Source organism: Carcharhinus amblyrhynchos, chromosome 1, assembly GCF_965287045.1.
Source record: "Carcharhinus amblyrhynchos chromosome 1, sCarAmb.v2.hapA, whole genome shotgun sequence".
Classification (NCBI taxonomy): Eukaryota; Metazoa; Chordata; class Chondrichthyes; order Carcharhiniformes; family Carcharhinidae; genus Carcharhinus; species Carcharhinus amblyrhynchos.
The window spans coordinates 82,163,630-82,187,372 of NC_137324.1; the positions used below are offsets into that span (position 1 = coordinate 82,163,630).

General features: G+C 41.1%; 2 protein-coding genes across 6 annotated transcripts in view; one reads left to right on the plus strand and one right to left on the minus strand.

Moving 5' to 3' along the window:
• The window catches only part of corin (corin, serine peptidase), a 224,597-nt gene extending 210,755 nt beyond the window's left edge, over positions 1-13,842 (plus strand). For 3 of the 4 annotated variants that reach the window (XM_080188007.1, XM_080188022.1, XM_080188015.1), the window contains exons 19-22: positions 2,428-2,602; positions 4,660-4,931; positions 7,053-7,186; positions 10,278-13,842. In XM_080188007.1, coding sequence (XP_080044133.1) covers positions 2,428-2,602; positions 4,660-4,931; positions 7,053-7,186; positions 10,278-10,454 — 758 coding nt within the window. In that variant the 3' untranslated portion in view covers positions 10,455-13,842. Of the gene's footprint in view, positions 1-2,427; positions 2,603-4,659; positions 4,932-7,052; positions 7,187-10,277 lie in introns of those variants that run through there. The other variant, XM_080188029.1, reaches the window with a different exon arrangement.
• A 5,766-nt stretch (positions 13,843-19,608) lies between these two features.
• atp10d (ATPase phospholipid transporting 10D) overlaps positions 19,609-23,743 on the minus strand; it is a 197,248-nt gene continuing 193,113 nt past the window's right edge. For both annotated transcript variants that reach the window (XM_080188039.1, XM_080188045.1), the window contains exon 23: positions 19,609-23,369. In XM_080188039.1, the coding sequence (XP_080044165.1) occupies positions 22,820-23,369 (550 nt within the window). In that variant the 3' untranslated portion in view covers positions 19,609-22,819. The remainder of the gene's footprint in view (positions 23,370-23,743) is intronic.

Genomic DNA, 23,743 nt, shown 5'->3' on the forward strand with positions numbered 1-23,743 from the left:
CTCCCTACTTTTATATTCAATCCCCCTCACTATGAAGGCCAGCATTCCATTTGCCTTCCTGACCACCTGCTGCACCTGCAAGCTGGGTTTTTGCAACTCATGCACAAGGACCCCGAGGTCCCTCTGCACCGTCGCATGCTGCAGTTTTTTGCCATGTAAGTAATAGTCCTTCCTACCATTATTCCTACCAAAGTGGACAACCTCACACTTGCCAACATTAAATTCCATTTGCCAGTTCCTGGCCCATTTGTCCAGCCTATCTAGATCCTTCTGCAGACTCTCCACACCCTCCGCACAATTTGCCGTTCCACCAATCTTGGTGTCATCAGCAAATTTCAACACCATACACTCGGTTCCCTCCTCCAGATCATCTATATAAATGGTAAATAGCTGAGGCCCCAGCACCAACCCTGGGGCACTCCACTAGTCACCATCCGCCAATCCGAATAGCACCCATTGACCCCCACTCTCTGCCTCCTATTTGGCAGCCAGTCCTCTATCCACGCTAACACCCTACCCCCAACTCCATGCTCCCTGACCTTCTGTAATAACCTCTTGTGAGGCACCTTGTCAAATGCCTTCTGAAAATCTAGAAACACCACATCCACCGGCTCTCCTCTATCCACCTCCCTAGACACATCCTCATAGAACTCCAATAAATTCATCAGACACGACTTCCCCTTAACGAAACCGTGCTGCGCCTGCTCTATCAAACAATTCTCCTCAAGATGCCTCGCTATTTTCTCCTTGTTCACGGATTCTAACATTTACCTACAACAGACGTTAAACTAACCGGCCTATAATTCACTGCCTTTTGCCTGCCACCCTTCTTAAACAACGGCGTAACATTAGCTGTTTTCCAATCTTCCGGCACTTCCCCGGAATCCAGCGACGTTTGGAAAATAATCACCAAGGCATCCACTATCACCTCCGCCATTTCTATCAGAACCTTTGGATGCATTCCATCCGGTCCTGGGGACTTGTCCACAATCAGTCCCTCCAGTCTGTCGAGCACCGCCTCTCTAGTAACAATAATGTCGTTCAGGCCCTCCACTCCTACCATCTTTCCATCGCTAACACCCGGCAAATTATTCACGTCCTCCTCTGTTGAAATCAGATGGATTCTATAAAGGGTAGGTGATTCACTGCACAGGATTACTGCCCAGGTGATGAGGATCAAACTCTGCTGCTTAGTATTGAATAAAGAGTTGAACACGAAGGGGCTTGCAAGGTGTCAGACTGAACTAGGTGTGGGGTGAAAGGATTCTCAAGCTGTAGGCAGCTGTGTTAGTTGGACTCTGTCATGTGTTTAATTGAAGTTGACTTTTTCAGCTGCAGCATAATGCTCTTCACTGACCAGAATAACAATCAATATAATGTAAACTATTGCTAATGCAATGAGATTTGAACGGTTAATGCAAAAAAAGAAGTTATAGACGGAATTTAATTTAATTGAACCCATGTTGCTTGTGACGAGGAGATTGTTGAGTGCCCAACGAGCCAGCATTGCGCCTTCCCCAGGATTCAGGAGCCTGGATGAAAATCCAGCCTGTCGAGAGCCGTCAGCCAACCAGAGCCTAGCAGCTTTCCATTATATGCAGCACCACCAGAAGAGGTTGTCGCTGTGGGTAATGCATCCAGGAGCTGTCTGAAATCATTGACAGACGCAAGTCAGTGAGGGTGGGGTAGGGATCGCACAGAGTGAGTCTGTGAGAGGGGTGGTGTTGTTGGGGGGATTCGGAAGCAAAGATAGAGAATGGCTTTTAACAGCTATCTCACTGCTCAGTGGCCTGTCTGTCAATCGTGCACTGTGAATTTGACAGAGGGGCTCCTCCAGAGGGTTTTTTCTGGTGGCCTGAGGCACTGGAATGCCATGTCACTGGCATGTAATCCCTGAGACACTACATTCTAGTGGGTTCAGAGTTAATTGGTGTCAAAGAGCTCAATGATGAGCCTAACTGACAACCTGCCAAGAGTGGGTGAACTTCTCCTACAGACCCATTCATTCCTTAATTGCAGGAGGTCTTCCCACTGCCAGACCAGTGCAGCTTCTCCCATGATTAAGCAGACCCAGCCACCATGTTTCTTGCTGTAAAAGGCTGTTTTCCCATTTTTAAAAACATGCACAATAGGAAAGGGAAGTGTTTGTACCAAATGTACCAATTCTATTCCTTTAATACTCCTTAAATAGAGAAAAACTGACTAATAGGAGAGATAAAAGTAATGGAATGAAGGTCTATACTATTTTACCACATGACCAGGGGGCTGGTGAACGCTGATACTTTGGGGGAGGTTGGAACAAGATAGAGTTGAGGTGGACTGAACTGAAACATTCAAAAAGTACAAAACGAGTAAGAACCCTTGCTCAAGGTGAGTTGTAAGTTATAAGAAATGAATCTATCTAAAAAAGAAATCTACATTTTCTAGGCTGTGGGCAGCGGCCAGCAATTCGATTGAATAAAAGAATTCTCGGAGGCAGAACTAGTCGCCCAGGTCGCTGGCCCTGGCAGTGCTCGTTGCAGAGTGAACCAAGTGGGCATATTTGTGGCTGTGTACTGATCGGACGAAAATGGGTTTTGACAGTGGCACATTGCTTTGAAGGGTAAGTCCTGATATTGAAGCTGCAAACTAAAATAAAGATAGTGAATGAATGAAATATTAAGAAGTGAAATTGTGTACATGATATGGGGTACTTGATACATGTATTTCTATGAGACATTAGTAAGACCTCAACTGGAATATTTTATGCAGTTCTGAATACCACACTATAGGAAAGATGTTAACACATTGGAAAGAGTGCAGAAGAGGTTTACAAGAATGGTCCAGGAATGAGAAACTTCAGCTATGGAGATATAAGAGGGAAGTTGGAACTATTCTCTTTAGAGAGGAGAAGGATAGTGGAGATTTGATAGAGGTGCTCAAAATTGTGAGGGCTGCAAAGTGTAGATAGGGAGAAACTGTTCCCACTCATAAAAGAATGAAGAACGAGGGAGTACAGATTTAAGGTGATTTGCGACAGAAGCAAATGTGATATGAGAATAAGCTTTTTTGGTTGGGTCTGGAATGCTCTACCTGGAGTGTGGCGGAGGCAGTTTCAATTGAGGCATTCAAGAAGACATTAGATGATTATTTGAATAAAGTTACTGCCAAAAGGTGGGAGAATGGCACTAAGCTCATTCAGAGAGCTGGTGCAATGAGGATGAAGTGAAAGGCCTTCTGCACTGTAACGATTCAGTAATTCTGAAATTCTGGAAATTATTCCCTAATTATTATATTATTAGCCTTGTTCCTCATTCCTGAAATTTTACTTCATCTGGCTCTTCAACAAAAATTTCTTCCATAGGAATGACGCAGCTTTAAATTTGTCATAAATCAGGCTGCTCAAAATAGTTTAAAAGTAAATCATGATTTTTTTCTCTTGCATACAAGAGGATTGGAGAAGGTTCTAAAGAGCTGATGTTAGTACTTAGGCAAGTCACCCCACCAAAAGGAGTGCAACACTGGATTTGTGAGCTCCATGAGTCATCACATGGCTGTGTACCCAATGACCCTACATACGCTGCTGGGGCCAGTACATTAGGGCACTTGAGAGAGAAATTCCAGATCACGGTCCATGGATTTTAAGACTCCATTTTCTTCTTCTCCCATAGTCGTGCCTTTGTTGTTTTTGGCTCATATGTGTTTATTCCATCTGAACGCATCTGTTTCTGTGCCCGGGCTGTGCTTCTCCTGTCTCTCTCTTCACAAAACAAGTAAGGTTTTCAAGCAAATCTTGGCGATTGTAGTGTTGTTTTATTGCTACTTATGGTTGTTTTCTGTGTCCTCAGCTATGTGTGTCATTCTGATTTCTTGTCGGTGTGGTGGACTTGTGAGAAACTGAGTGGGGGCAAGCCCAGTGGAGAGCAGTCTGATACAGAGAGAAGGCTAAATCCAGAGAGAGGCTCAAAGGTGCCACAGTGGGATGTTCAAATGCACTTGAAGGATCACAGTAGGAGGCAAGCTGAACCTGGCATGTTGTACAAAAAAATGGCAAAAAGCGTACCCAGTGAGAGAGAGATTTTGGTTTAGTCAATAAAGAGGTATTAGGGTTACAGAAAGAAAAGCTAGCTATCAGAGCAAGATACAGGGCTGGGCAGTAATGGAGGGTAGTCACAGGGACGGTAGGGAATGTGCAGGAGCACTAGCAGATCTCAGGACATGACAGCACTAGCATCAGACATTGTGGACAAAGCAGAAGGTTGGGAAAGAGAACACTGGGAGTTGGGATGTCTGCCAGCCACTCAGGAAACAGCAGTGGACCCGTTGTACGGCTAAGTCAGGAAAAACATGAGGCAGATTAGGTGGGCAAATGGTTGTGAGAAGGCAGAACCTCACCAGCTAATGGGTGAAGGTCTGAATCTGGACAGTGACAGATAATTACTTACATTGAAAATTATAAAGTAAGTGTTTAGATTGGTAGTTTCAATTAAAAATGAGGAAGTATTACTAAAAAGTCCTGATAACAGGCAATTAGTCACAGGCATACATATACATAAATTGCTTAATGATAATAGTCTTTACACTCGGAACATTAGTCAGCAACAGAAAAACAAAAAACTAGGAGAGTTAGCCAGCATGGTGGAACTGTACAATTGTTTTCTTTTGACTGTTTTCTTGTAGCCGTGAAAATGCAGCGGTCTGGAATGTTGTGTTTGGTATCAACAATCTGGATCATCCATCTGAATCCATGCAGACCCGAGAAGTAAACCGGATTATCTTACACCCACGCTATAACAGAGCATTTGTGGATTACGATATCAGTGTGGTGGAACTACGTGAAGAAGTGATTGAAACTAGCTATGTCCGACCTGTCTGTCTCCCCAGCAAAGACCAGGTGGCAGAATCTGATACCTACTGCTTCATCACAGGGTGGGGCCACACAGGCAGTAGAGGTAAGAAAGATCAATGAAAACCAACCCTTTGATCACACTGCTAAATGACTCAGCAGGGTGTTGGCTAAGCCCATGCCCATGACTGAAGCAAAGAATTGAGGCCAATGTTCCAGGCTTATAGGACAGTACTGCAAAGTTATATATTTGGAGGTGCTCTATTTCAGATTAAGCATGATGTGTCTTACCGTTCTCTGAGGTTCAAATGAAAACAAATAGGTTTGTCCAATCTGTCCTCATAGTTAATACCTTCCAAACCAGGCAATATCCTGGTAAAGCTTCAGTACCCTCTAAAGCCTCCACATCCTTCTGATAATGTGGCAACCAGAACTATACATAATATTTCCAAATTTGGCCTAACCAAAGTTCTATACAGTTGCAACGTAACTTGCAATTTTTATACTCTTATGCCCTGACCAATGAAGACAAACATGCCAAATGCCTTCTTGACCACCTTATCCACTTGTGTTGCCACTTTCAGGGAACTGTGGACCTGTATGCCTAGATCCTTGTGTTTGGTAATGCTGCTAAGGGTTTTGCCATTTACTGTATACTTCCCTCCTGCATTTGACCTTCCAAAATGCGTCTCTTAGCATTTGTCTGGATTAAATTCCATCTGCTATTTCTCCGTCCAAGTCCCCAGCCTATCTATATCCTGCTGTATTCTCTGGCAATCCTCCTCACTATCTGCAGCTCCACTAATTTTTGTGTTGTCTGCAAACTTACTAATCAGATCACCTACATTCTCCTCCAAATCATGTATATATATTACAAACAACAGGGATCCCGGTATTCATCCCTGCAGAACACCACTGGTCACACATCTCCAGTCCGAAAAACACCCTTCCACCACTACTCTGTGTCTTCTATGACCAAGCCAGTATCCATCTTACCAGCTCACTGTTGATTCCATTTGACTTTACCTTCTGTACGTACCAGCATGCCATGAGGGACCTTGTCAAAGGCCTTGGTAAAGTCCATGTAGACAACATCCACTGCCCTATCCCCATTTGTCACTTCCTCAAAAATATCAATCAAGTTTGTGAGACACAACCTTCCCCACACAAAGTCCATATTTCTCCAAATGTGGGTAAATTCTGTCTCTAAGAATCTTCAATAATTTCCCTATCACTGACATAAGGCACACTAGCCTATAATCTCCCGGATTATCTCTCTTGCCCTTCTTAAACAAAGGAACAACGTGGGCTATTCTCCAGTCCTCTGGGAACGCTCCTGTGACTAAATAGAACGCGAAAGTTTTGTACAAGGCTCCAGCAATTTCCTCCCTCATCTCGCTCTGTATCCTGGGATAGTTCCCATCAGGTTCTGGGGAGTTGTCTGTCTTAATGCTTTGCAAAAGCCTTACAATATCAAAATATCCCTCTAGACTCACTATCTACCATGTGCTTCTCCTTTATGAATACTGATGCAAACTGTAGCCCACAATGTGGATGCATAGGATAATATTGGATATATGGTATAAAAACGGGCCATTTGCCCCCAACCAGTTCACGCTGATGTTCATCCTCCATTCAAACCTCTTTCCACCCTTCCTCATTTAAATATTTCCTCTTTGTAACAATCCAATCCCTTCTCCCTCTTCTGCTTATGTAATTTTCCCTTAAATGTTTTGTAATATTGGCTTCAACCATTCTGTTTGAGAGCCACTTTCTTACCACTTGTTGGGTAAAGAAGTTTCTTCTCAATGCCCTAGTGGATTTCTTGGTAACTATCAAATATAGATGACCTCTAGTTATGTTCTTTCTTACCAGAGGAAATCCAGGCTAATTATATCTACTGCCTTACCATTCCCCACTTCCCTGGCACCCTGAGGCAGAAGTGTTAACTACTATACCATCAGGCTGCCCCATTAGGAAAACACCCATAGAAACTCTGCCCAAATATGTCAGAAAAGCAACAGCTCTACATTATTTCCTTTAATATACTGTATATTGTTCTTCAACTGTGGGCACTGGACAAATTAACCCCTCACACTTTAAATGCTTATGGCCAGAATTTACACAGACTGAAATGTACACATGAAATGGAAAGTTACAATATGTTCTAAATTTGAGGTATAGTAACAGGTTACAAATCTTAACATTCTCTCAACTTTTATCGCAGTTCCATTCAAACTTCAGGAAGGAGAGGTCCGCATTCTCTCACTTGATCGTTGCCAGTCATACTTTGATACTAAAACAATCACTTCTCGAATGTTATGTGCAGGCTATGAACCTGGAACAGTGGACTCTTGCATGGTAAGCGGGTTAATGAAGACCAATTCTATATGAATCACTTTGTTAACTTGTTCATCAAGGTTCAGGTTAGAAATAAAATCATTCCAACATGCACTCAGAAACACTTAACCACTGAGCTTTGTGAAAATTATTTAATCTCATTGGCAGCAGTAGGCGTAACTGAGTCTTTAAATTTCAGGACATTAGTTGAAGTGCTGCCCATAACTTGTGTTTTGTCAATAAAAATGAACGCATGGGACTCTCTTGACGTGACCTTATGATTCTTGACCAGACCGTTGGACGTGAGGAAGATCTGGTTAGGGACTGATAATGTTTTGTTCAAAGCAGATGGAGATTGAGATGCAAGTCACCTGCTTTTGGAATAAAGCCACAAGATCCTGCAGGTTTTGAATAAACAAAAATAAACTTTAACATGCAAGTTCAGAGAGATAAAAGTTTACAATATGTATCTTTTACTTTAACATTCAGGGTAAATTTGAGGTAAAGGTGAATTAACAGATGAACTGTGGTTGAAGACACCATACTACAGAGTAAAGGACAGATGCAACCAAGACAGAGTCCTTAGAATTCGCAGGAATCCATTCACACATCATCAAACACCACATCAGACAATCCTGTTCAAACTCTGTCTTGAGAGATTTTCAGGTTCACCTTTGAAGGTCTCGCCTTGGAATTTTTTCTGTAAGTTGCTCCCGCATGGATGGCTTTAAGAGATCCTTCTCCTAGGGTTTCAATCTTCACTTCCAATATTCATAGAATCCCTACAGTGCAGAAGGAGGCCACCGGGCCCATTGAGTCTGCACTGACCACAATTCCATCCAGACCCTATCCCTGTAAACCTTACATATTTACCCTGCTAGTTCCCCTAATACTAAGGAGCAATTTATCAAGGTCAGTCATCCTAACCTGCACATCTTTGGATTGTGGGAGGAAACTAGAGCACTTGGAGAAAACCCAAGCAGACACAGGGAGAATGTGCAAACTCTATACAAACAGTGATCCGAGGCTGGAATTGAACTTGGATCTCTGGAGCTGTGAGGTAGCAGTGCTAACCACTGTACCACCCCTTTTCTCTAAAACCGAATCTCCTTCTCCATTTTAGCTGCCTCTTCTGTCCTATCAGTCACGTGTGTTGAAATTCCCAATGGTAATTATTCCTTCTTTCTGGATTTCAACTTTTGCTTACACGCATACTTTCGTATCTATGTCCATGTCCTTGCCCATCAGAACACCACTGCTCCAAAAGAGTACCTTTGTCCCAGCCACACACACAATAGAGTCAGTCTGCTAACTGCAGCTCTTTAATTTGGAGGCTATTTTTCTGCCCATTTCTTTGAACTTACTTAACGGCATCTATTCCTGTCTCTGTGTTTATGACATTTCTGGCTGGCAGACTGCAACAAACTGACTACCTCAAGGACAGCTGTTCACCGACCTTTGAGCTGAGCCAGTGGCCTCTCGAAACACTCCCAGAGAGTCCCAACTTTGTTACTCGGCAGGAACCAATGTCGCAAGCACTGAAACATCGTGGGAGGAATCTTACAAGAATTTGTCAAAGTGTCAGTTGAGAAACCTGGCATGGGATTCTCCTGCTTCACTAGCCAGTTTTCTTTCCAGATTTTGTCACTTCATTAGCAAATTAATAGTGGGCACGGTTTGTGTAGCCACTCAGGTGAGAGGGGACTCTCAAAGCTGGGAAGCAGCTCCAAAGGGTTCAAGGTACTGGAGAAAAAAAAAGAAATTCTCCCCCCCAGGGAGGTTTCTGTGGTCTTCGGCCTCCTTATCATCGCTTGCACGGCTGCACTCCCTACCACCATAAATAGATGAGTACCCACACATGAGGTTCTGCCTAGGACCTACCTCATGCCTTGCCTGTAGGCACAGGTTGGCACTGCCAGGTTAAGAATATGGCCGTGCTGACCTGATGTGGAGATGCTGATGTTGGACCGGGGTAAACACAGTAAGACGTCTCACAACACCAGGTTAAAGTCCAACAGGTTTATTTGGTAGCAGAAGCCACTAGCTTTCGGAGCACTGTCCCTTCGTCAGGTGAGCGGGAGTTTTATTCACAAATAAGGCATATAAAGACACAAACTCAATTTACAAAATAATGATTGGAATGCAAGTCTTTACAGGTAATCAAGTCTTAAGGGTGCAGGCAATGTGAGTGGAGAGCGCATTAAACACAGGTTAAAGAGATGTGTATTGTCTCCAGCCAGGACAGTTAGTGAGATTTTGCAAGTCCAGGCAAATTGTAGGGATTACAGATAGTGTGACATGAACCCAAGATCCTGGTTGAGGCCGTCCTCATGTGTGCAGAACTTGGCTATCAGTCTCTGCACTGTTGTGCCATGAAGGCCGCCTTGGAGAACGTTTATCCGAAGATCAGAGGCCAAACGCCTGTTACTGCTGAAGTGATCCCTGACTGGAAGGGAACACTCCTGGCTGGTGCTTGTCGAATGGTGTTCATTCATCCAGTGTCGTAGCGTCTGCATGGTCTCCTCAATGTACCATGCCTTGGGACATCCTTTCCTGCAGCGTAGCAGGTTGACAACATTGGCTGAGTTGCAAGAGTATGTACCTTAAGGATCCCATGCACCCCAGACATTCTAACACCTTCTTCTGTTGGGAAAAAGATACAAAAGTCTGAGATCACGTACCAACTGACTCAAGAACCGCTTCTTCCCTGCTGCTGTCAGACTTTTGAATGGATCTACCTTGCATTAAGTTGATCTTTCTTTACATTCTAACTATGACTGTAACACTACATTCCACACTCTCTTATTTCCTTCTCTATGATTGGTATGCTTTGTCTGTATAGCATGCAAGAAACAGTACTTTTCACTGTATGCTAATACATGTGACAATAATAAAACAAATCCAATTATACACAGCATATGCATCCACATACCAGCAGTACCTTTTAGCTGTTGTAATCTCAAACAGCAGCAGGATCAGGGCATGTGACCATTCATTAAGGAACTGGTTAGACCAAATGAGTTTTAAAGTAGGTCAAGTGGAGGTGTTTTTGTAGGTTTGCTAATAGTATCTATTTCAATTGCCTGAACATCACTGTGTTTCTGTTGGTCAGGGTGACAGTGGAGGACCTCTGGTTTGTGAACAGCCTGGCAAGAGATGGACGTTATTTGGTCTAACATCTTGGGGATCAGTGTGCTTTACAAAACTCCTTGGACCTGGTGTTTACAGCAATGTAACTCATTTTGTTGAGTGGATTGAGAGGCAGATCTACATCCACACTTTTTTATAAATAAATAATTCAAAGACCAACACAACAGCACCTGAGATGAAACCTTAAATATAGCAAGAAGCAGAAATGTGGCAGCTGGCACGGACTGCAAAACCATCTACATAATCATACCTCTTCCCCTGCAACACAGCCCTCTCCCCATTCACCAAAGTCTCTAATAATGCAATTCAGAAAGAATAATGACACCAAACTACTTTCAAGTCGATGGTGTCGCTGAGTCCTGGGTTATTATGGGAATCATGACTCCTAGAAAAATGGAGTTCATTGATCTTTAACAAAATGTTTATCCCATTACACAGTACATCAGTCAATTGTGCTCCCATGTGAGAGTTGCACCGTATCCATTCAAAAGCTTTACGCACTGTAAGACCTGATTAAATTCTTCTGGTAAGTAAGTAAGATCAGACAGTCTGTGAAGAGGAATTTTTGCTACCTCTAACTTGGCCTGTTTGGAAAAGTTGTTTCTGCATTCTTCGTGAGACTGCCTCACACAGAGGATGCTTATGAGGGGAAGAAATTCTTTCATATATTACAGAACTATATATAGAGTGAGTTTATTTTATTTCAATGTGTAACTCAGAGCCAAAAGTATTGGAGTGCTAGATTAATTTCTACATAGCAATCAGTCTAAAGCTTTTCTTATAATTCTTTGGTCACTGTGTGGAATATTTTCTATATGTTGACATCAAATACAGTTAGTATCTTGTATATGGTTATTTAACTGGAAGATTTGTTAAAGAAATGATTTCTGGCAGTGAACAGCTCCTTCCCTAAAAGATTTACTTACCAAGTTATTGCTGTATGGGAAAGAGAACAAAATATTTTAGTTACTGTAGATCGCTGCATTTAAAATAAACAGGGATTTATTTTGTAACACTGATTGCAGTTATGATACATTGCAATGGAGTGAATGTTGCAGTTTCGTTTAGTTTTAAAGCAGGATGCAACCATACAAAGAATTAATGACGTGCACTTGATTCTATGAGTGAGCAAGAGAAGAACAAGCCTTATTTTCTCATGCAGTTTGAATTAAAAATCAAATTAAAGCATACTGTAAAGAGATCAGTGTACTAGATTTAAAATGACTTTCTATGACATCAGCCTTTTGAACCCTCACTGTCCATTGGGCTGAGAGTCTCATCGTTTTCATTGTTAAAGATTTCCACTGTATAATGTTGATTTTCCTTCAGAGGACAGGTTATACTTGGAAATCAGTTCACGGTCTAATAATTTTTTTGGCAACAATAATTAAATTGTGGGCTTTTCCCCGCTCTGCTCATTTGTAGTTGTTTAAGAGGTCTGTTTCTGTAGTGTCATTATTCATCAAATGTGAAGTGAGTTTTCCAGTTTTATTTTTTCTACGCTATTGTATTACTCATCCTGCTGCTTTTTAAACAAACAAACTGAAATTATTATTTTATGCCAAAGTTTTGTTCAGCTCACTTTTTCTTCACTTTGGAATTTCGTGTGGCAGCTTGCTGTTTGAGTCTGTGGGAATAAATATTTCACTGTGATGGCACTTTTCAACAATATAATGCTATATACTTTGCTCCTGTATGATTTCTAAACAAAGGCATTTGAGAAATGTCTGCAATGTTCAATGTAACATTCCATGTAAAGATATGATGGTTGTAATTTTATAAAATATTTTTATATTGTTTTTTCAATGTGTGCATATTTGAACTTTATGCTGTTGTTTAAGAAGATTGGGTGTTTACACTTTTGTGATGTAAATGACAATCAAAAGCAAACTGCTAGTGGCCAGTGTTGTAAATTGGATACTTTGGGTTAAGTTTGTTCTACTGTTAGCACCAGTTCAAATAAAAACACATACTTTGGCCTCATTCAGTCAAAACATTATCTAGCAACACGCGTTTTCCTGGCTTTGGTGGATCAAAATCAGAATATTCAGTCTGCCATTCCCTAATCCTTTGCTAGCTTGTGTGTTCTGAGTTTCTGTGATTTATCTAGCCATTCATAATGTTGTTTCACTATTTCACTGCCCAGTTCATTGACAAGGGTTAGAAACTGCAGGAAACAACATCATGTAATATTTTGAGCAACTATGCCACATTTTTAGTTTCTTGTCTCACATGCACATCGCCCCGACTGAGACACAATTAAACTTCTAGGTGGAAAGCCCTAAATCATAAACTTTGTCGAACCAATGACCGTGACGAGGATTTGAATATTAGCAGTGCAGCCAATTTTCTTTATAAAGGTTGACCATAACCCTCCTTGTGTTTGATTTCTATGCCTCTATTTATAAAACCCAGGATACCACAGGTCTTAATAGTTCTTTCAACTTGTAATTTTGACTTCAAATATTTGTGCAAATGAATCCCAGACCGTTTCTTCACTTCCTTTAGAATGTTATCATTTCACATTGCCTCTCATCATTCTTCCTATCACATTTCTTGGCCTTAAATTTTGTCTGCCCATTCCATCAACCCAAGTCCTCCAGATCTCATTTCTGCTGATGCCAGCCTTCAGAGTAACAATATTGTTTGTCCTAATTGTTTCCTTCTAGCTGACAAGGAACGGACCACGGTATTGGTGGAATCAGTGATTCCAACAGTAGTCTCCAAATACAGCCAAGCTTGGTGTTTTGTAGATAGTTGGCAACTTACCGAACAGTCACTTTGACTCCAAATGCCCATCTCACAGATCTGTTTTCTGAGAAGAATGAACATCTATCTGCAAAAATGGAAAATCAGCATTGCTGAGCCTCTGCTTACATCTCCTAACAGGCACTTGGAACAGCAAGCGATCTGTCCCCTTTTCCCCCTTGCTAAGAAATGATACAGAACTACAATTTCTTATTCACAAATCACTTAAAAAAAAAATTAATCATTAATTCATTAATTACCGTTCTCAAAAAACATTCACTGGAAATCTCTGGTTTCACGCGCAGCTGGGATTCTCCAGTGCTGCTGTATTGAACGGAGTTTTGGCTAAGTGCTAAATTCTCCATTCCTTCTGGCAGAGGGGACGGGACAAACAGGATCAGAGAATCCCACCAGTATTGTGTCAAATTCACGGCAACTAGTTCTCAGTCCAGGTTAGTTACTTTTATGCCACAACTAACTAGACCGGTTGTAAAGTTTACATCAAGGTGACAAACCTATGTTAAGTCATTTTGTAAGAAAAAGCTGTGAATGCCTAAATGATGGAGGTACATGCTATGTTCACCACAATTGTGGTTAAAGCTTAGGATGGAGAACTTAATTGTCAGCATTAGATACTTTTCTTTTCCTGAATATTGGTGAGTTTATCATTTAGACTCAGTATTTTAAGATTTCTGGCAATTGAAGTTTCCCTATTATTTGAAGTAGTGGCCTCATTGTACTCTTAAATGTAAAAACTAATAAAAGTACCTTAATAATGATTCACTTCTGTTTACTTTAGCATTCTGAAACAATAAATTACCAGACACATTTGAGGAACAAAAGCATTCTAAATTAAACACTGCTCCAATAATTTATTTATCCTTTCAGATGGTGTATATAGGCAACTGGTTTGGATTTGCTGAAAACAAGGTATCTTCCTAATATCACAGCAAAATTAATCAATCTACATCCTTAAATATTACAAAGAAAAGCTTGCATTTATATATCTTTCAGGACCCCCTAAAGCACACCGCTGCCAATAAGTACTTATAAAGAAATGGACACACAGCCAATTTGCACACAGCAGACACCTAAAAATAAAAATGTGATAAAAACAAATCATCTAGTCTCTTATGATATTGTTTGAGGGATAAATATTGGCCAAAATACAAAGAGAACTAGTGTTCTTCTATAAAATAGTGCGATTGGACATCTATGTCCATCTGAAAGTATTGTAGGGTTGGTAGAAGTTATAGAGATGGGAAAGGGTGAGGTCATGAAAAAATTTAAAAATGGGGATAAGTTTTTAAAAACAATGGAGGCTTTGTTCAACTGAGAGCCGATGTAGGACCACGGTGAACAAAATTTGATGAGAGTTAGGATTTTGACAGCAGAGTCTTGGAAGAGTTTAATTTTAGGAAGAATGGAAAACGAGAGTGGATAGGATTTTTTTTGGAAGTCAAATTTCAGCTGATGATCTGAGGCAGGAGCAGATGTGAGCAATGTTCCAGATAGAAATAGGCAATCTTTGTGATAAGTGGATATAATGGTGGGAAGCTCAACCTGGGAGTAAGTGCATTTCAATTGAATTAATGAACTGCCCGCCCAACTTTATCAGCATTTCTCCCTTTACCACTGCGTTCGCCAGTCTGGAATTGCGCCGAAATGGACATGCTTAATAAAAATCTGTTTCGGGCGCTCCAGCTACTGAGGAGGTGAACTCAGCGCTTCCAACGGCTCTCTGACTCAGATCAATAATTGGGGGCATGGGGGGTTAGGGGAGTGAGGAGGGAGGCCCATTCGTTCTCTCGTTGGAGGACAGAGGACGGGAAGAGGGGAGGGGAAGAGGGAGGCCCAATCATTGTGGGGGGAAGATTGTTGTCTGGTGGGGGAGGGGGTGGAGGGAGGTGGGCCAGATCATTCTCTGGTAAGGTGGTGGGGAGGAGGAGGCGGGTCAAATGTACCTCTGGGAGGTGGGGAGGAGAAGGGGAATGAGGCCAGATCATTCTCCAGGGGGGCAGGGGGGAGAATGAGGCTGGATCATTCTCTGGTGGGGGAGGCCCAATCGCTCACTGGTAGGGGGGGTGGCAGCAGATGAATCTCTGGCAGGGGGGACGGGGGGGTGAGGGGGGGATGGCTGGGGTGGATAAAGGGGGACACTAATGTCTGTGGAGGTCATCGCTCCCACGCTGCTTTCTCCACTTTCTGTGGTTCGAAAGTGATGTGACTTGGGCACGCTTTTTCAAATTTTTCTCAAACTGTGCATGCGCAGTTCAGAGCTCCAATTGTTTCAGGCGCGATAAGCTCTGCCCACAGTGCGATTCAGATTCGCGATTTTTTTTCAGGCCGAGTGCGTATGGGAATGCCTGAGAACAGATTTCCAAATCGGATCAGAATTGCGCCTAGATTCAGCACTTAGAATGAAAATGGTAGTGTGAACAGTCTGGTCCAATCTGAGACAGTTGTCTGGGAGATGTTTATTATCATGTCTGGAGAACAGTTTTTGTTTTGGGGGGTAAAAGGACCATGGGTAGGATTTTATGGCCGTGCTCGCCTGAAAACCAGCGATTCCCACCTGACTTCAATGGACCTTTACATGGTCTGTCCCCCACCTGCTAGAATTCCAGTGATTGGTAGGATGGGAGAATTCCAGCCAATGGTTTTGGTCTTTCAAATATTTAATTGGTGGAAATTTCTGCTTATTTAGTACTGAATGTCTGACAAACAGTTTAACAAATTAGAGGCATTCAGGAAAACTAATGTTTTTGGATGATGTCAAAGAGGGGCGGCATATAAATAAGAAATTGGAAGATGCTAAGGATAGATTGTTGAGGGACATAAATAACTGTGGATGAGAGTTGTGAGGAATATACAAGGAAGTTTCAAGAGGATTTTAATAGATTAAATGAATGGGCAAGAACACGGCAGATGGAATATAATGTGAATAAGTGAAAAGTTAAGCACTTTCAACAGAAAAAAACAGAAACAGATTATTTCTTTAATAGTGAGAGATTGGAAAGTGTTGATATCCAAAGGGAGCTGGGTGTCCTTCTTCATGAGTCACTAAAAGCTCACATGAAGGTGCAGTAAGCAATAAGGAAGGCAAATGGTATGTTGACCTTCATTGCAAGGGGATTTGAGACAGGAGTAAAGATGATATCATTGAAACTTACAAAATTCTTACCGGCCATGACAGACACGATGTTTCTCTTAGCTAGTGAATTTAGAACCAGGAGAGACAGTCTCAGAATAAAGGACAGGTCATTTAAGACTGTGAAGAGGAATTTCTTCACTCAGGAGGTGAATCTTCGGAATTTTAAATCCAGAGGACTGTTGAAGCTCAGTCATTGAGCATGTTCAAGACAGAAATGCATAGAATTCTGGATACAATTACATCATGTGATATGGGGATCGTAGGAAAATGGCATGAGAGGTAACTGATCAACCATGATCTGTTTGACGGGTGGACTTGATAGGCTGAAAGTCTTATGGGCCAATTCCTGCTTCTATTTCCTCTGTTCCAATTTACCCAGCCACTCTTCTAGGTCAACACTGTCATCCCAGGAACCAATAGACTGAGCCTTTATTGTTCCATTTACAAAGCAAGTAAAATTTGTCAATGTGGTTGCAACTTAACTTGTCACTATGGGCATTTAACCTGCGGTCAATATTTAATTACATTGTCAATATTTATCATAGTATCCATATAGCACAGAAGGAGGCCATTCAGCCCATTGAGCTTCCACTGACAACAATCCAACTCAGGCCTGATCGCTGTAACCCCACGTATTTACCCAGCTAGTTTCCCCTGACACTAAGGGGCAATTTTGCATGGCCAATCAATCTAACCTGCACATTATCTGAATGCATGAAGCATTCAGAACAAAGTGAATGAGCTGGTGGCGCAGATCAGCACAAATGGATATGATCTGGTGGCCATTACAGAGATGTGGTTGCAAGGTGACAGGGACTGGGAGCTGAACGTCCAGGGGTATCAAGTGTTTAGGAAGGATAGACGGGAGGAAAAAGGTGGTGGGGGGGGGGTGGGGGTAGCTCTGCTGATTAAGGATAGTATCAGGGTGGTAGTAAGGGAAGATACAGGCGCCAAAGAGCAGAACGTGGAACCGTTGTGGGTGGAGATTAGCAACAGCAAGGGGAGGAAGACGCTGGTGGGTGTCGTCTATAGGCCCCCAAATAATGACCTGGAGGTGGGGCGGGCTATAAACGCGCAAATAAATGATGCGTGCAGGAATGGAACGGCGATAATTATGGGGGATTTCAATCTACATATTGATTGGTCGACCCATGTTGGACACGGTGGGCTCGAGGAAGAGTTCTTGGAATGCTGCCGGGATAGTTTCCTTGAACAGTGTGTGCTGGAGCCGACGAGGGAGCGAGCTATCTTGGATCTGGTGTTATGTAATGAGGCAGGTAGAATTAGGGACCTTGTTGTGAGGGATCCTCTTGGGAAGAGTGATCATTGTATGGTGGAGTTTCTGATGCAGATGGAGGAGGAGAAAGTAGGATCCCGGACCTGTGTCCTTTGTTTGAACAGAGGGGAGTACGATAGGATGAGAGAGGAATTGGCGAATGTAGATTGGGGGTGCAGATTGGTTGGTAGGTCTGCTGAGGAACAGTGGAGGATCTTTAAGGAGATCTTTCTTGGTGCTCAGCAGGAATTTATTCCGATGGTAAAGAAGGATCGTAGGAGAAGAGATAATCAGACGTGGATAACGAAGGAGATAAAGGAGAGTATTAAATTAAAAGCTGATGCGTTTAGAGTGGCTAAAAGTAGTGGGCGAGAAGAGGATTGGGAGAGGTTTAAATATCAACAAAGAATGACGAAGAAGTTGATAAAGAAAGGAAGGATAGACTATGAATCTAGGCTAGCGCTAAATATAAAAAAGGATAGTAAGAGTTTTTATAAATATATGAAAAGGAGGAGGCTGGCTAGGGTGAATGTTGGATCCTTAGAGGATGAGAGGGGGGATTCAGTGGTGGGGGATGAGGAAATGGCTGAGGCCTTGAATAACTTTTTTGCTTCGGTCTTCATGGAGGAGGACGCGAATAGTTTGCCGGGAGTTAACGATGGAAAGATGGTAGGAGTGGAGGGCCTGAATGAGATCATTGTTACTAGAGAGGTAGTGCTCGACAGACTAGAGGGACTGATGGTGGACAAGTCCCCAGGACCGGATGGAATGCATCCCAGGGTTCTGAAGGAAACGGCGGAGGTGATAGTGGATGCCTTAGTGATTATTTTCCAAACCTCGCTGGATTCCGGGGAAGTGCCGGAAGATTGGAAAACAGCTAATGTTGCGCCGCTGTTTAAAAAGGGTAGCAGGCAAAAGGCAGGGAATTATAGGCCGGTTAGTTTAACGTCTGTTGTAGGAAAAATGCTTGAATCCGTCATCAAAGAGGAAATAACGAGGCATCTTGAGAAGAATTGTTTGATAGAGCAGACGCAGCATGGATTCGATAAGAGGAAGTCGTGTCTGACTAATTTAATGGAATTCTATGAGGATGTGTCTAGGGTGGTGGATAGAGGGGAACCAGTGGAGGTGGTGTTTCTCGATTTTCAGAAGGCGTTTGATAAGGTGCCGCACAAAAGGTTGTTACAGAAGGCTAGGGGGCATGGAGTTGGGGGTAAGGTGTTAGCGTGGATAGGGGACTGGCTGTCAAATAGGAGGCAGAGAGTGGGTGTCAATGGGTACTATTCGGATTAGCGGTTGGTGACTAGTGGAGTGCCCCAGGGATCGGAGCTAGATGGCCTACTCCTGCTCCTATTTCTTATGTTCTTATGGGATAGGGTCAGGTGGGATTGTGTTCGGTGCAGACTTAATGGGCTGAATGGCTTCCTTCTGCACTGTAGGATTCTATGATAGCTAAGAACCCCTTATCTAAGTACAAACTCTAATAAATTTGTCAAACATTATTCCATTTTTGTAAAAGCATTTTGATTTTCGTCTTATGATTTTCTAAGAGCACTGGTAAATACTTCTAAGCCCACATTACCAATATGAAAGAAACATTTTCAAAATACAAAAACCTGAGAATCCAAATATCACAGTGTATAACTGAAGTAAAAAAAGACTCACCAGGTTACATATAATGTTCACAATACTGTAAGCACAAAAAATTCAGGTATCGCCAAAATATCTGAGAAGACATTGAACTGCAAATATTGTGCAAGCTATGTATACAATAGTTTAATTATCCCACTGAGGTAAAACTTCAGTACAATAAGATTAACTGATGCTGCTGCAGGGTTAACCATCTATTTCTTACAAAGAGGCAGTGTTTTCATGAAAAAAATGGGAAACCTTTTTTTTTGGAGAGAAGAAATCAGAAGAACTATTTCATACTTTTAACCTCAACATCAAACACAAATAACATGGGTCTAATTGCCCAACAGTTGCCTGCTATAAGCACGGTAATGTTTGCATTGAAATAATAATAGGAAAATATACCCTATTAATATCTTCCAACATGAGTTAATTATTGCATCATTCAGAAAGCTGTGTTTGTTTTTAAAAATACTGCTTTAATCCAGTAAATTGACTTGTGAAAATAATGTCCATTCTAACAGCAATATGAATACTGGAATTGACAAAGCTTTGGACAACACTGACATTTTACAAAAACAGTATAATTTGATTTGATAAAACTCCCTGTTCAAAGTGACAAGCAAATCATTACTAATGAATGATTTGTGAATTTTAATGATAAAAGTTCACTGTATCAATCAGCAAAGTTGGTGGACAAAAATAAACACTTGAAAGAACAAATGAAACATCTTTGCACACGGTTGCCTGAGGGCTCAGATATAACAGAGGAACGCATTGCTCTTTATGGAATACAAAGAACACCATTCAATGAAAAGAGGCAGAAAGAGAAGAATATCTCAACAAGCTGACTCAGCATAAGGAGAAGTTGATGATTACCTCTTTTCTGTGCCAAGAAAGCCTATGTGGTAATTAATATGGGGAACTTTTAATCAGCTTAATTATTACAACGTAATACAGAATCATATTACATTTTGACCCTGAGTATACCACAGTATAATATCATGCCCTCAGTAGTGTTTCCAAGCAGAACAGAAAGAAAGTCCTTGGTCAAAATGCAATGCATGCCTACCACAGGTGGTTACTTATATTTAGAATGCAACGGAGTGTTGTCAAGGTCATTGCTATAATGCTATTCAAAAAAAAAAGCACTTTGATTATATGCAGGCTTGATACGTAAAGAAAATGCTTAGATGCAACTCGAAAACAATTAACACCTATGCCAGTATGAATCGGATCAAGGTTAGAGTCTAATTGGATTGAATTGCTTCCATATGCTTTCCAGTTTTATACATACGTTTGCAATGAAATCTGACTCAAAATATCGTTTTAGTTTTGTGGAATATTATTCTCGAGCACAGAAGGCTGTGGAGACCAAGTCACTGAATATACTTAAGGTGTCAAGGGATATGGGGTGAGTGGGGCAGTATGTTGTTTAGATGGATGATCAGGCACAATCGCACTTAATGGCAGAGCAGGCTTATAGGGCTAAATGGCCTACTCCTCTTTTCTGTTTCCATAAGAAACAGAAGCACATGTTACAAAGGGCAGTATAGAGCCACTAGAGGGGTTCTTTCTGCAGTTCATGTTGGGGATCCTACAAAAATAGATGTTAGGACAAGTGGCACAATACATATTTTACATGGTTTGTATATTAAAATTATTTGTTTTGTAGTACTGTAGGGTAGTGGAATCAGGCATGATCATTTTCCCATCACCTTTGTCAACAGTGTTTTTGGTTTCCATGAAGATAAATACAAACAATGCAGAATTTAGTAGGGGGAAAAAGATCAAGCATTTGCAAAGCCGCATACATCAATGTTGACATTGTGTGTCAATTATTAAAACAAGGAACAGTTTGTAAGCATTAATATATCATATACTATCAACAGTATTAAGTAGTCCAACTGACTTGCAGGCATTTCCCAAATCCCACGTCCTTGGGGCATTTGAAAAATCTAAGTTTTAGAACACATTCTTTTTATTAACGAGTGATGTGAGATAATCAACAGTTGCATTGAGAGACTTCTGTAAAAATTTTATAAAAGCAAAATATCGTGGATGCTGGAAATCTGAAATAAAAACAGAACTTGCTGGAAAAATTCAGCAGTTCTGGCAGCATTTATGGAGAGAGACAGAATTAATATTTTGATTCACTATGATCATTCTTTGGAAATTCCCAAAGTTCCATAGAAGAATCATATTGGACTCAAAATGTTAACTCTGACTCTCTCTCCACAGATGCTGCCAGAACCGTTGAGTTTCCCCAGCATTTTCTGGTTTTATATTGGTATAATATTGCTAGAAATTTCAAATAGTGCAGTTGGTGGAGTTACAACTATGGTTTTACCATTGAATCACAGAAATGAAAGTTGGCCCACAATTTCCTGAAAAGGTCTAACCAGTGAAATTTACATTGATTTTTCTTGAGAATCTTACTAGTATATCCAACAAAGTAAAAAAACAACGTAAAACAAGTGCACATCAGCATAAGCAATTGGAACCTGAGGAATGCACTAAAGTTATATCAGATTCTTTCCTCAAGCCCCTATTAATGCATGTAAACTGAAGTTTGAAGCCATCAAACAATTATTTATACAATCCTATGGAAATTTTTAAAATTGGTAATGCAAATAATTTATAAGTGACATAGTCAAGGTACAAAAATGCATTATAGGGCTTAATAAGGAGACATTTTTTAAAAAAACAAATAATTGGAAAAAGTTCTTTGATTTTATATAAAAACAAAATATAATTTTAAGTCATTTTGCACCTCTGCTTTGGTATAAATTTCAGATCAGTTCAGAATTGGCATAAATCATTATATGGTGACAAAAATGTTTTAATAAATAACTGAGTTTTTGCAGATATGACATAAAGATCAAGGAAATTTGGATGTAGCTTTGAAAAAAAAGGAATGACTTACGTCAGAAATTCTTTGATCTCCTGTGCTGAAATTTGTACTACGTTGAACTTCAGGCACATATTTTCTGGAAATTCCAAGCCAAAGTGACTATTTGTATCCTATGGTGATATTTAAGTTTAGGTCTAGTCTTTTACAGCTGAAAATCACAAAGTTTTGGCACATGCCCACCTTAAAAGGGGCCATCATTTGTATTCCATTGGATTCATTAAACAGTCCTAGTTCAGCTTTAAAAAATGCTTTTATAATAGATCAGGACATGATACATGAACACTATCTGGTCCAAAGTAAATGAACAGGTAAAAGCAGCACGATAATTCAACACAGGAAGCCATTTATGACTTGCCTAACTTCATTTTTCTTCCTGAATTGCTGCCTGACTGTGGAGCAAACAGGAATTCAGTGCTATATTCCTTCTTTGCCTTATTCTCCAGGAAAGGCTAACAAGGAAATGCTATTTGTCCTGTGGGGGGAAATGGCATACTCCAGGTGGCAACTGCACACAAGGGTACGACTGGCATCAGAGCTCATTCTACATGGATTGAAGAGCACCACCTTATAAGTCAGTATTTCAGGTCATAACCTATTTCTGAGTTATAGAAAACAGCTCTTCAGCAAGGCAGTAGTTCAGATTGTGATCTGCAACAAGAAGTTGAACAGCAATACTGATCAAAAGAAATTACGTCATCATCCCTAGACAGTTATGTAAAAAAATAGTTTTCGTTCCTATCTAGCAAGTAGCTTATGGCATCCTTACTGATGGGAGCACTGCTAGCACTCTGCTGGAGGGAATTCTGGTAACTTATCAGTCTCACTCCAGATAGAAGAGAAAGTAGTTTTGTTCTTAGATTGTGAAGCAGCTCCTTCATTGTCCTCTTTTGCATGCAAAAGGGAATGAAAACTATCATAGGCAGCTTTTGTTGTATGTGACTCTCCCAGCAAGTCAGAGTTCTCAACCATTCCTGGTTTAAATAAAACAGTGTTTGTCTGGACAAAGGTACTGCCATTTTCTGGTGGCATTTCATTTAGTGGAATCACAGTAATAGCAGCTTCTCCTTTTGCTGGTGTAGCTGCTAAAGATGATGCACTTGTGTCCTTAAATAAAAATGTGGCCTGCTCCAAACAGCTTTTTCTTGAAATAATTATGTTATCTACAGAAGTGGTGGTGTTGACATCCACAGTAGGTACTTCACAGTTTGGCTGAGAGCTGTTCCATTCCTGGATTGTCTTCTTACGTTCCTCAGCGCTCAGTTTATCCAGCTGGCGAGCCTTTAGTAGTTGAGTTGGGAATACTGTTCCCTGGAAAATGCGATAGATGTACCTGAAAATGAAGTCAATATCTGAGTGTTATTCAGCATTGTTGTTTATTAAATTGAGGATTGGTCATTTGGGTCAGGTGCAAAAATTAAAATCTTAAACATCTAAAACAGGGACCCAACCTGTGTTAAGCTCAAAGCAACCCCACATCTGTTTTTAATAGAGATGGTATGAGAAATAGAAGACTAATCTTCTCTCAGCAGCCAGGTTGGTCACTGAAACCTTTTAAGAAGGTTGCTAGTTTCTATTTTAACCCACATTGGCTGGGTTTCCTGAACCTTGGCAAAAATAAATGAGATCAGTTGAATCTGTCACATGATTGTCCATACAGCACTACTTATGAGCCAAGAGAGGAAAGTGTACTTCTTCCAGGCCTAA